Here is a 12,138-nt window from a genome sequence, read left to right as displayed (position 1 = left end):
TAGCAAACCAAAGAGAAATAAAATAGTTAAGAATTGTATACTTTCAAAACTAGAAAACTTAAGGTGCTGTTAAATTATAGTACTCAGATTTGCCTGATTCAAATTTGTTCATTCAACAAATATTTACTGGGTGCTTACTATGTGTCAGGCACAATACTAAGTCTAAAGTTTCAACACTGAAAAAACAGACAGGGTTCCTCCCTAATGTTTTTTAAAAGAGGTGGGTATCTCAGGGTTTTGTCTGAGAATGTTTAAACTGTGTGAAATAGTTTTACTTTGAATGAAAAGGGATCTTGTACATAATGAGCAGTCTGTTTTAGATGTGCTCTGTTGATTGATTTTGTGCCTATATTCCTGCATATAATATCTTCTAACTTTGATAAAAATTTATTTCCTCAACTTATTAACAAGAGGCTAAAACTTAAAATTGTGATAGCTTTGCTACTATTATAATTGCTATTCTGTAAAGGTGAGGTATGACTTTGAACTGAATTGGGAGCTATTGCTTAAAATGATAGCTACAAATTCACAGCAATTGTGCATTGACAGGCCTTGAGGATTCTTTATAAACAACATGTTTTCATGTTGGAACAAGGTGATACACTAAGATGAGAATTTTATTTGTGAGGGAAGATTTTTTTGATTCATTACATTCTTGAACTTTTCTACAAATGTTGAAATAACCATGCTGGCTACTATTTTTGAGTGAATTTAAATTAAGTATGCTTGTGGATCTGAGATGGTTCATTCAAACTGGCTTCTGTAACTTGTACTATTTAACTTTCCCATATTTTAGATTAAAGCTTTCTGCCGTGAACCAAGATAAACTGCTGATTGATGTAAATAGGAACCTCTGGGGAAAAATGAGACACTGCTCTGATGAGGAGGTACTTTTATCTCATTTTCTGAATGGGAATTAATACAAATATTTTGAACAGTGTTTATTGTGAAATAAGTAACTGTTACATGATAACTAGTGATGAGTTCTTTAACTTCTTAGGTATGTTAACAAGGTTTTATTTAATTAAACATAAGTAATTATTAATATATAATCTTTTCAAAACAGATGGTCCATTTAATATATGAAATATGCTTAAAGTTTATTTAGAGTTTCCTCTTTCCTATATGTCTTTTATTTAGATTTAGATGAGGGAAAAAATTTCCTTTAATTGATTAAATAATAAACTATTTTATATGTCCTTTTATATCAATTAAGAGCCTATTGTTTTCTAATTCATAATATGAATAAGTGAATTAACGGCAGGAATCAAAACTGACATCTTTGGTTCTGTTCTTAAACATCATATGTAATTAAATTTGCAAATAAGAAGTATCCTGCCTTAATAATCAGAGTCTAAGATGGACAAAGCCTAGCATGCGGCAGCTGGATCAGCCTTTCCAGACCTTTTCTGACTCATTTGTTTTGGTGCAATGTACACTTTGACTCTCCTTACAGCTGAAGGCCTTTGGAATTTACCTGAACAAAATAAAATCACGTTTTACCAAGATGACTAAAGTCTTCACTCACAAAGGAAAAGTGGCTCTGTACAGCAAGCTTGTGCAGTCAGCTCAGGTAATTTGAAAGAGTTAACAGCATAGAAAGAAAGTACTATTAAAATTACTTTATAGCAATTGTAGACTATGAAGAATACTCCTTAGGGGGCATATGAATGAGATTTGGGCAAAAACTTGCAATTGGTCATAAGAAGTGGGGTTCAGTTTATCAAAAGTGACAAATCCTAACATCTTGAGTAATACTAGAATATAGTTCCTGATATGGGCCTATTCCATTATACATATTGAAATGAAGCACTATAGGATTCCTGGTCTCCCATTGTTAAGGGAGTATTATCTTTCTTTATTACCTCTAGTATCATCTTTCTCATAGTTCAAAAATGAGTGTTTAAATCAGTATATTTAAAATGATCTACATATTATTTACTTTCAAATATACAATTAATTGGTGTTAATTACATTGACAATGTTATGCCACCATCACACCATCATTGTTAGGGTTCTTTGGGGAAACTGAACTAACAGGAGATATATGCACAACTCACACACATGCATGCTATACATACAGTTTTCAGTTGTTTGGTCAACCAAGGAGACTGCTTTCAGCGATGAGAGAAATCTCATCCAGTCAGCAGTTAGAAATAATTCCTATCTCTTCTTCAGCCAGTCAGCTATATGTATAGTATGTATGTGGGTATTGTGAAATTTATTATAGGAATTGGCTCATGTGACCATGGGGATTGGCAAGTCCAAATTCTGTAGGGCAGGTCTCAAGTTGGGAACTCCAGTGAAGGTTTTAATGAATTCCCCAGGAGAAGCTGGCTGACTGAAGTAGAGATAGGAATTATTTCTGATTGCTAAAATCATCAGTTCTCCCTTTGAAGCCTTCAACTGATCGGATGAGATTTCTCTCATCGCTGAAAGCAGTCTCCTTTGTTGATTGGACATGTAATCAGTCATAGATGCAATCAGCTGACTAAATGATTTAAATCTATGAAATACCCTCACAGTAACAATTAGGCAGTCCTTGTTGACCAAACAACTGAAAACCATAACCTAGCCAGGTTGACACATGAACTTAGCCATTATACCACTTATTACCCAAAATTTTCTGTCACCCCAAAGAGATAGATTATATATATGTTACCAGAATAAAAAACTAAAAAAAAAAAAAAAAAAAGCAGAAACTGTAGAACTGTACAATACATGTATGTGAGAACCCTAATGTAAACCATGAACTATAGTTAATAGTATAATTATAATAATATTTTTTCGTCAGTTGTAACAAAACTACCACACTAATAAGTACCACACTAATGCAAAATGTTAATAAGTAAAACTATATGTGTGAAAGGGGAGTATATGGGAACTCTGTACTTTCTGCATGATATTTCTATAAATCTACAACTGTTCTAATAAAAAAATGCTCTGCATAAAAAATTTCCATTGCCAAATAAGTCCAGGAAATGCTACATTTAGTATCTCCCTTTTGGAGAAATATAGTAGCTAGGATATAAAAATATTAAGTCAAACTATCTTTAAAAGTAAAATAAAACTAAAGTCTGTGAAGGAAAAAGCTATAATTCTGTTCGACCTTTGTTTCCTATATTTGTTTGACCATAGACTTTTTCTTTTCCATTGTTTTTTGTTGTGAATTTTAACATGTGTACATAACAGTGATAACTTACAGTGTACAATTTCACAAGTAGTTAGCAAATCTCAAAGAATGTCGTGGGTCACAGTTCCACAACTTCAGCCATTTCCATTATTGTAAAATATAACATACATACAGAAAGATGTCATCTCTCGATGTACAGCTTAATAAGCAGTCATATAGTAATTTCAAAAATTGTTGTGGGTTACATTTCCACAATTTCAATTCTTTCCTTAATATGCTATACAAGGTATGTAAAGAAAGGTAAAGATCTTCAAGGTACAAATCAACGAGCAGCTGTAGAGCAAATCCCAAGGGATGCTATAGGGTACAATTCCACCATGTCATTTACCTCCTTCCAGCCATTCCAACACCTCAGCATCTAAAAATACATATATATAATTATAAGAAGTTTCAGCGGAGGCGGGGCAAGATGGCGGATTGGTGAGCTGTATGTTTTAGTTACTCCTCCAGGAAAGTAGGTAGAAAGCCAGGAACTGCGTGGACTAGACACCACAGAGCAATTTGACTTTGGGGATACTTCATACAACACTCATGAACATGTCAAACTGCTGAGATCAGCGAAATCTGTAAGTTTTTGTGGCCAGGGGACCTGCGCCCCTCCCTGCCAGGCTCAGTCCCATGGGAGGAGGGGCCATCAGCTCTGGGAAGGAGAAGGGAGAACTGCAGTGGCAGCTCTTATCGGAAACTTATTCTACTGATCTAAACTCCAACCATAGATAGACTGAGACCAGACACCAGAGAATCTGAGAGCAGCCAGCCCAGCAGAGAGGAGACAGGCATAGCAAAAAACAGCGAGAAAAACTCCAAAATAAAAGCGGAGGATTTTTGGAGTTCTGGTGAACATAGAAAGGGGAAGGGCAGAGCTCAGGCCCTGAGGCTCATATGCAAATCCCAAAGAAAAACTGATCTCTCTGCCCCCTGGGTCTTTCCTTAATGGCCCTAATTGCTTTGTCTCTTAGCATTTCAATAACCCATTAGATCTGTGAGGATGGCTTTTTTTTTTATCTTTTTTTTTTTCCTGTTTCTAAAACAATTACTCTAAGAAGCCCCATACAGAAAGCCTCAAAGACTTGCAATTGGGGCAGGTCAAGACAAGAGCAGAACTAAGAGAGCTCTGAGACAAAAGGCAATAATCCAGTGGCAGAGAAAATTCACTAAATACCACAACTTCCCAAGAAAAGGGGGGTGTCCGCTCACAGCCATCATCCTGGTGGACAGGAAACACTCCTACCCATCGCCAGCCCCATAGCCCAGAGCTGCCCCAGACAACCCAGTGTGATGCAAGTGCTTCAGATAACACGCACACACCACAAAACTGGGCGTGGACATTAGCCTTCCCTGCACCCTCAGCTGGTTGTCCCAGAGTTGGGAAGGTAGAGCAGTGTGAATTAACAAAGCCCCATTCAGCCATTATTTCAGCAGACTGGGAGCCTCTCTACACAGCCCAGCAGCCCAGAACCACCCTGGAGGGATGGTACTCACCTGTGACATAGCACAGTCATCCCTCAACAGAGGACCAGGGGGTGCACGGCCTGGAAGAGGGACCCACTCGCAAGTCTCAGGAGCCATACGCCAATACCAGGGACTTGTGGGTCAGTGGCAGGGACAAACTGTGGCAGGACTGAACTGAAAGATTAGAATATTGCAGCAGCTTTAAAACTCCAGGAACACCAGGGAGATTTGATTGTTAGAGCCACCCCCCCTCCCTGACCTCCCAGACACACGCCCCATATACAGGGCGGGCAACACCAACTACACATTCAAGCTTGGTACACCAATTGGACCCCACAAGACTCACTCCCCCACTCACCACACAGGCAAAGCAGGAGAGAACTGGCTTGTGGAGAACAGGTGGCTCGTGGATGCCACCTGCTGGTTAGTTACAGAAAGTGTACTCCATGAAGCTGTAGATCTGATAAATTAGAGATAAGGACTTCAATTGGTATGCAAATCCTAAAAGAACCCTATCAAGTTAAGCAAATGCCAAGAGGCCAAAAACAACAGAAAATTCTAAAGCATATGAAAAAAACAGAAGATATGGATAACCCAAGCCCAAGCACCCAAATCAAAAGATCAGAAGAGACACAGTACCTAGATCAACTAATCAAAGAACTAAAGATGAACAATGAGACCATAGTACAGAATGCAAAGGATATCAAGAAGACCCTAGAAGAGCATAAAAAAGACATTGCAAGACTAAATAAAAAAATAGGTGATCTTATGGAAATTAAAGAAACTGTTGACCAAATTAAAAAGATTCTGGATACTCATAGTACAAGACTAGAGGAAGTTGAACAACGAATCAGTGACCTGGAAGATGACAGAATGGAAAATGAAAGCACAAAAGAAAGAATGGGGAAAAAAATTGAAAAAAGCGAAGTGGACCTCAGGGATATGATAGATAATATAAAACGTCCGACTATAAGACTCATTGGTTTTCCAGAAGGGGAAGAAAAAGGTAAAGGTCTAGGAAGAGTATTCAAAGAAATTGTTGGGGAAAACTTCCCAAAACTTCTAAACACCATAAATATGCAAATCATAAATGCCCAGCGAACTCCAAATAGAATAAATCCAAATAAACCCACTCCGAGACATATTCTGATCACACTGTCAAACACGGAAGAGAAGGAGCAAGTTCTGAAAGCAGCAAGAGAAAAGCAATTCACCACATACAAAGGAAACAGCATAAGACTAAGTAGTGACTACTCAGCAGCCACCATGGAGGCGAGAAGGCAGTGGCATGATATATTTAAAATTCTGAGTGAGAAAAATTTCCAACCAAGAGTACTTTATCCAGCAAAGCTCTCCTTCAAATTTGAGGGAGAGCTTAAATTTTTCACAGACAAACAAATGCTGAGAGAATTTGCTAACAAGAGACCTGCCCTACTGGAGATACTAAAGGGAGCCCTACAGACAGAGAAACAAAGAAAGGACAGAGAGACTTGGAGAAAGGTTCAGTACTAAAGAGATTCGGTACGGGTACAATAAAGGATATTAATTGAGAGAGGGGAAAAATATATATGACAAACATAAACCAAAGGATAAGATGGCTGATTCAAGAAATGCCTTCACGGTTATAACATTGAATGTAAATGGATTAAACTCCCCAATTAAAAGATATAGATTCGCAGAATGGATTTAAAAAAATGAACCATTGATATGTTGCATACAAGAGACTCATCTTAGACACAGGGACACAAAGAAATTGAAAGTGAAAGGATGGAAAAAAATATTTCATGCAAGCTACAGCCAAAAGAAAGCAGATGTAGCAATATTAATCTCAGATAAAATAGACTTTAAATGCAGGGATGTTTTGAGAAACAAAGAAGGCCACTACATACTAAAAAAGGGGCAATTCAACAAGAAGAAATAACAATCATAAATGTCTATGCATCCAATCAAGGTGCCACAAAATACATGAGAGAAACAATGGCAAAACTAAAGGAAGCAATTGATGTTTCCACAATAATTGTGGGAGACTTCAACACATCACTCTTTCCTATAGATAGATCAACCAGACAGAAGACCAGTAAGGAAATTGAAAACCTAAACAATCTGATAAATGAATTAGATTTAACACACATTTATACAACATTACATCCCAAATCACCAGGATACACATACTTCTCTAGTGCTCATGGAACTTTCTCCAGAATAGATCATATGCTGGGACATAAAACAAGGCTCAATAAATGTAAAAAGTTTGAAATTATTCAAAGCACATTCTCTGACCACAGTGGACTACAATTAGAAGTCAATAACCATCAGAGACTTAGAAAATTCACAAATACCTGGAGGTTAAACAACACACTCCTTAACAATCAGTGGGTTAAAGAAGAAATAGCAAGAGAAATTGCTAAATATATAGAGACGAATGAAAATGAGAACACAACATACCAAAACCTATGGCATGCAGCAAAAGCAGTACTGAGGGGAAATTTATAGCACTAAACTCATATATTAAAAAGGAAGAAAGAGCCAAAATCAAAGAACTAATGGTTCAACTAAAGAAGCTAGAAAATGAACAGCAAACCAATCCTAAACCAAGCAGAAGAAAAGAAATAACAAGGATTAAAGCAGAAATAAATGACATAGAGAACAAAAAAACAGTAGAGAGGATAAATATCACCAAAAGTTGGTTCTTTGAGATCAACAAGATTGACAAGCCCCTAGCTAGACTGACAAAATCAAAAAAGAGAGAAGACCCATATAAACAAAATAAAGAATGAAAAAGGTGACATAACTGCAGATCCCGAAGAAATTAAAAAAATTATAAGAGGGTACTATGAACAACTGTATGGCAACAAACTGGTTAATGTAGAGGAAATGGACAATTTCCTGGAAACATATGAACAACCTAGACTGACCACAGAAGAAATAGAAGACCTCAACCAACCCGTCACAAGCAAAGAGATCCAATCAGTCATCAAAAAACTTCCCACAAATAAATGCCCAGGGCCAGATGGCTTCACAGGGGAATTCTACCAAACTTTCCAGAAAGAACTGACACCAATCTTACTCAAACTCTTTCAAAACATTGAAGAAAAGGGAACACTACCTAACTCATTTTATGAAGCTAACATCAATCTAATACCAAAACCAGGCAAAGATGCTACAAAAAAGGAAAACTACCGGCCAATCTCCCTAATGAATATAGATGCAAAAATCCTCAACAAAATACTTGCAAATCAAATCCAAAAACATATTTAAAAAATCATACACCGTGGCCAAGTGGGGTTCATTCCAGGCATGCAAGGATGGTTCAACATAAGAAAATCAATCAATGTATTACAACACATTAACAATTCAAAAGCGAAAAATCAAATGATCATCTCAATAGATGGTGAAAAAGCATTCGACAAAATTCAACATCCGTTTTTGATAAAAACACTTCAAAAGGTAGGAATTGAAGGAAACTTCCTCAATATGATAAACAGCATATATGAAAAACCCACAGCCAGCATAGTACTCAATGGTGAGAGACTGAAAGCCTTCCCTCTAAGATCAGGAACAAGACAAGGATGCCTGCTGTCACCACTGTTATTCAACATTGTGCTGGAGGTGCTAGCCAGGGCAATCTGGCAAGACAAAGAAATAGAAGGCATCCAAATTGGAAAGGAAGAAGTAAAACTGTCATTGTTTGCAGATGATATGATCTTATATTCTGGAAAACCCTGAGAAATCGACGATACAGCTACTAGAGCTAATAAATTTAGCAGAGTAGCGGAATACAAGATTAATGCACATTAATCAGTAATGTTTCTATATGCTAGAAATGAACAAACTGAAGAGACACTCAAGAAAAAGATACCATTTTCAATAGCAACTAAAAAATTCAAGTACCTTGGAATAAACTTCACCAAAGATGTAAAAGACCTATACAAAGAAAACTACATAACTACTAAAAGAAATAGAAGGGGACCTTAAAAGATGGAAAAATAGTCCATGTTCATGGATAGGAAGGCTAAACGTCATTAAGATGTCAATTCTACCCAAACTCATCTACAGATTCAATGCAATCCCTATCAAAATTCCAACAACCTACTTTGCAGACTTGGAAAAGCTAGCTATCAAATTTATTTGGAAAGGGAAGATGCCTCGAATTGCTAAAGACACTCTAAAAAAGAAAAACGAAGTGGAAGGACTTACACTCCCTGACTTTGAAGCTTATTATAAAGCCACAGTTACCAAAACAGCATGGTACTGGCACAAAGATAGACATATAGATCAATGGAATTGGATTGAGAATTTGGAGATAGACCCCCAGATCTATGGCCGACTGATCTTTGATAAGGCCCCCAAAGTCACTGAACTGAGTCATAATGGTCTTTTCAACAAATGGGGCTGGGAGAGTTGGATATCCATATCCAAAAGAATGAAAGAGGACCCCTACCTTACACCCTACACAAAAATTAACTCAAAATGGACCAAAGATCTCAATATAAAAGAAAGTACCATAAAATTCCTAGAAGATAATGTAGGAAAACATCTTCAAGACCTTGTATTAGGCGGCCACTTCCTAGACTTTACACCCAAAGCACAAGCAACAGAAGAAAAAATGGATAAATGGGAACTCCTCAAGCTTAGAAGTTTCTGTACCTCAAAGGAATTTCTCAAAAAGGTAAAGAGGCAGCCAACTCAATGGGAAAAATATTTTGGAAACCATGTATCTGACGAAAGACTAATATCTTGCATATATAAAGAAACCCTACAACTCAATGACAATAGTACAGACAGCCCAATTATAAAATGGGCAAAAGATATGAAAAGACAGTTCTCTGAAGAGGAAATACAAATGGCCAGGAAACACATGAAAAAATGTTTAGCTTCACTAGCTATTAGAGAGATGCAAATTAAGACCACAATGAGATACCATCTCACACTGATTAGACTGGCTGCCTTTAAACAAACAGAAAACTACAAATGCTGGAGGGGATGTGGAGAAATTGGAACTCTTATTCATTGTTGGTGGGACTGTGTAATGGTTCAGCCACTCTGGAAGTCAGTCTGGCAGTTCCTTAGAAAACTAGATATAGAGTTACCGTTCGATCCAGCGATTACACTTCTCAGTACATACCCAGAAGATCGGAAAGCAGTGACACGAACAGATGTCTGCACGCCAATGTTCATTGCAGCATTATTCACAATTGCCAAGAGATGGAAACAACCCAAATGTCCTTCAACAGATGAGTGGATAAATAAAATGTGGTATATACACACGATGGAATACTACACAGCAGTAAGAAGGAACGATCTGGTGAAACATATGACAACATGGATGAACCTTGAAGACATAATGCTGAGCGAAATAAGCCAGGCACAAAAAGAGAGATATTATATGCTACCACTAATGTGAACTTTGAAAAATGTAAAACAAATGGTTTATAATGTAGAATGTAGGGGAACTATCAATAGAGAACAATTAAGGAAGGGGGAACAATAATCCAAGAAGAACAGATAAGCTATCATGGGTAAATTTAACGTTCTGGGAATGCCCAGGAATGACTATGGTCTGTTAATTTCTGATGGGTATAGTAGGAACAAGTTCACAGAAATGTTGCTGTATTAGGTAACTTTCTTGGGGTAGAGTAGGAACATGTTGGAAGTAAAGTAGTTATCTGAGGCTAATTGTCTTTTTCTTACTCCCTTGTTATGGTTTCTTTGAAATGTTCTTTTATTGTATTTTTTAAAAAATTTTTTTTAATTTTTTAATTTTTAATTTTTTTTATTTTTCATACAGTTGATTTAAAAAAAAAAAAAGTTAAAATAAAAACAAGGAAAAAAATATGTAGAGCCCCCTTGAGGAGCCTGTGGAGAATGCAGGGGTATTGGCCTACCCCACCTCGATGGTTGCTGACATGACCACAGACATAGGGGACTGGTGGTTTGATGGGTTGAGCCCTCTACCACAGGATTTACCCTTGGGAAGACTGTTGCTGCAAAGGAGAGGCTAGGCCTCCCTATAATTGTGCCTAAGAGCCTCCTCCCAAATGCCTCTTTGTTGCTCAGATGTGGCCCTCTCTCTCTACCTAAGCCAACTTGAAAGGTGAAATCACTGCCCTCCCCTCCTACGCGGGATCAGACACCCAGGGGAGTGAATCTCCCTGGCAACGTGCAATATGACTCCCAGGGAGGAATGTAGACCTGGCATCGTGGGATGGAGAACATCTTCTTGACCAAAACGGGGATGTGAAAGGAAATGAAATAAGCTTCAGTGGCAGAGAGATTCCAAGAGGAGCCGAGAGGTCACTCTGGTGGGCACTCTTACGCACAATTTAGACAACACTTTTTAGGTTCTAAAGAATTGGGGTGGCTGGTGGTAGATACCTGAAACTATCAAACTACAACCCAGAACCCAGGAATCTCGGAGACAGTTGTATGAAAATGTAGCTTATGAGGGGTGACAATGGGATTAGGAAAGCCATAAGGACCACACTCCCTTTTGTCTAGTTTATGGATGGATGAGTAGAAAAATAGGGGAGGGAAGGAAACAAACAGACAGACAAAGGTACCCAGTGTTCTTTTATACTTTAATTGCTCTTTTTCACTTTAATTATTATTATTGTTATTTTTGTGTGTGTGCTAATGAAGGTGTCAGGGATTGATTTAGGTGATGAATGTACAACTATGTAATGCTACTGTGAACGATCGAATGTACAATTTGTTTTGTATGACTGCATGGTATGTGAATATATCTCAATAAAATGAAGATTTTAAAAAAAAGTTTCAGTATTCATAGACCTTTGTTCAATTTTATCTTGTTTGTTGTTACTCCTTCCTCTCAATCTCTTTCTCCATCTTCAGGGGTGTCTAGGCAGTGAGCACCCTAACTTGTTCATATTAAAAGGGGGTGCTGATAGTGTGGGGAAGGGGGCCGCATCTGATAGTTGATCTTAAAAAGGCTGTTGCCTCTGGGTTTTAGGACTTGTCTGGTATAGGAACACTCTAGTAGATTTAAGTTTCTGAAAGATAAAACTTAGTGAGTGCATCTTTTATAGAATATCAGGTAGGGACCTAAATAGATATTTGGGTACTACTTTTGGTAAGGGCATGGCATACTGTGGCCACTTGGGATGTCTAGCCTGAGTGTGCGTAAGAGAAGCCTCCAGTATAGCCTCTCAACTCTATTTGGGATCTCTGATCCACTGTGACCTCAGCTTGTTACCTTTCTTTTTTCCCTCTTTGGTCAAGGACATTTTCAATCTCTCAGTGCCAGGGCCAGGCTCATTCCTGGGAATCATGTCCCACATTGCCAGGAAGATTCATTCCCCTGGGAGTCATGTCCCTTGTTGGGGGGTGTTCTAGTTTGCTAATGCTGCTGGAATGCAAAACACCAGAGATGGATTGGCTTTTATAAAAGGGGTTTCATTTGGTTACACAGTTACAGTCTTAAGGCCATAAAGTGTCCAAGGTAACACATCAGCAATCGGGTACCTTCACGGGAG

At 37.8% G+C, this 12,138-nt stretch overlaps 1 protein-coding gene across 6 annotated transcripts in view; it reads left to right on the top strand.

Annotated features, from left to right (window-relative positions):
- Positions 1–12,138, top strand: part of KNL1 (kinetochore scaffold 1) — a 91,184-nt gene that overhangs the window by 66,529 nt on the left and 12,517 nt on the right. For all 6 annotated transcript variants that reach the window (XM_037834301.1, XM_037834304.1, XM_037834300.1 and 3 more), the window contains 2 exons: positions 797–887; positions 1,457–1,573. In XM_037834301.1, the coding sequence (XP_037690229.1) occupies positions 797–887; positions 1,457–1,573 (208 nt within the window). The remainder of the gene's footprint in view (positions 1–796; positions 888–1,456; positions 1,574–12,138) is intronic.

The sequence above is a fragment of the Choloepus didactylus genome, chromosome 4, assembly GCF_015220235.1.
Source record: "Choloepus didactylus isolate mChoDid1 chromosome 4, mChoDid1.pri, whole genome shotgun sequence".
NCBI lineage: Eukaryota > Metazoa > Chordata > Mammalia > Pilosa > Megalonychidae > Choloepus > Choloepus didactylus.
This window is presented reverse-complemented; position numbering and strand designations above follow the sequence as displayed.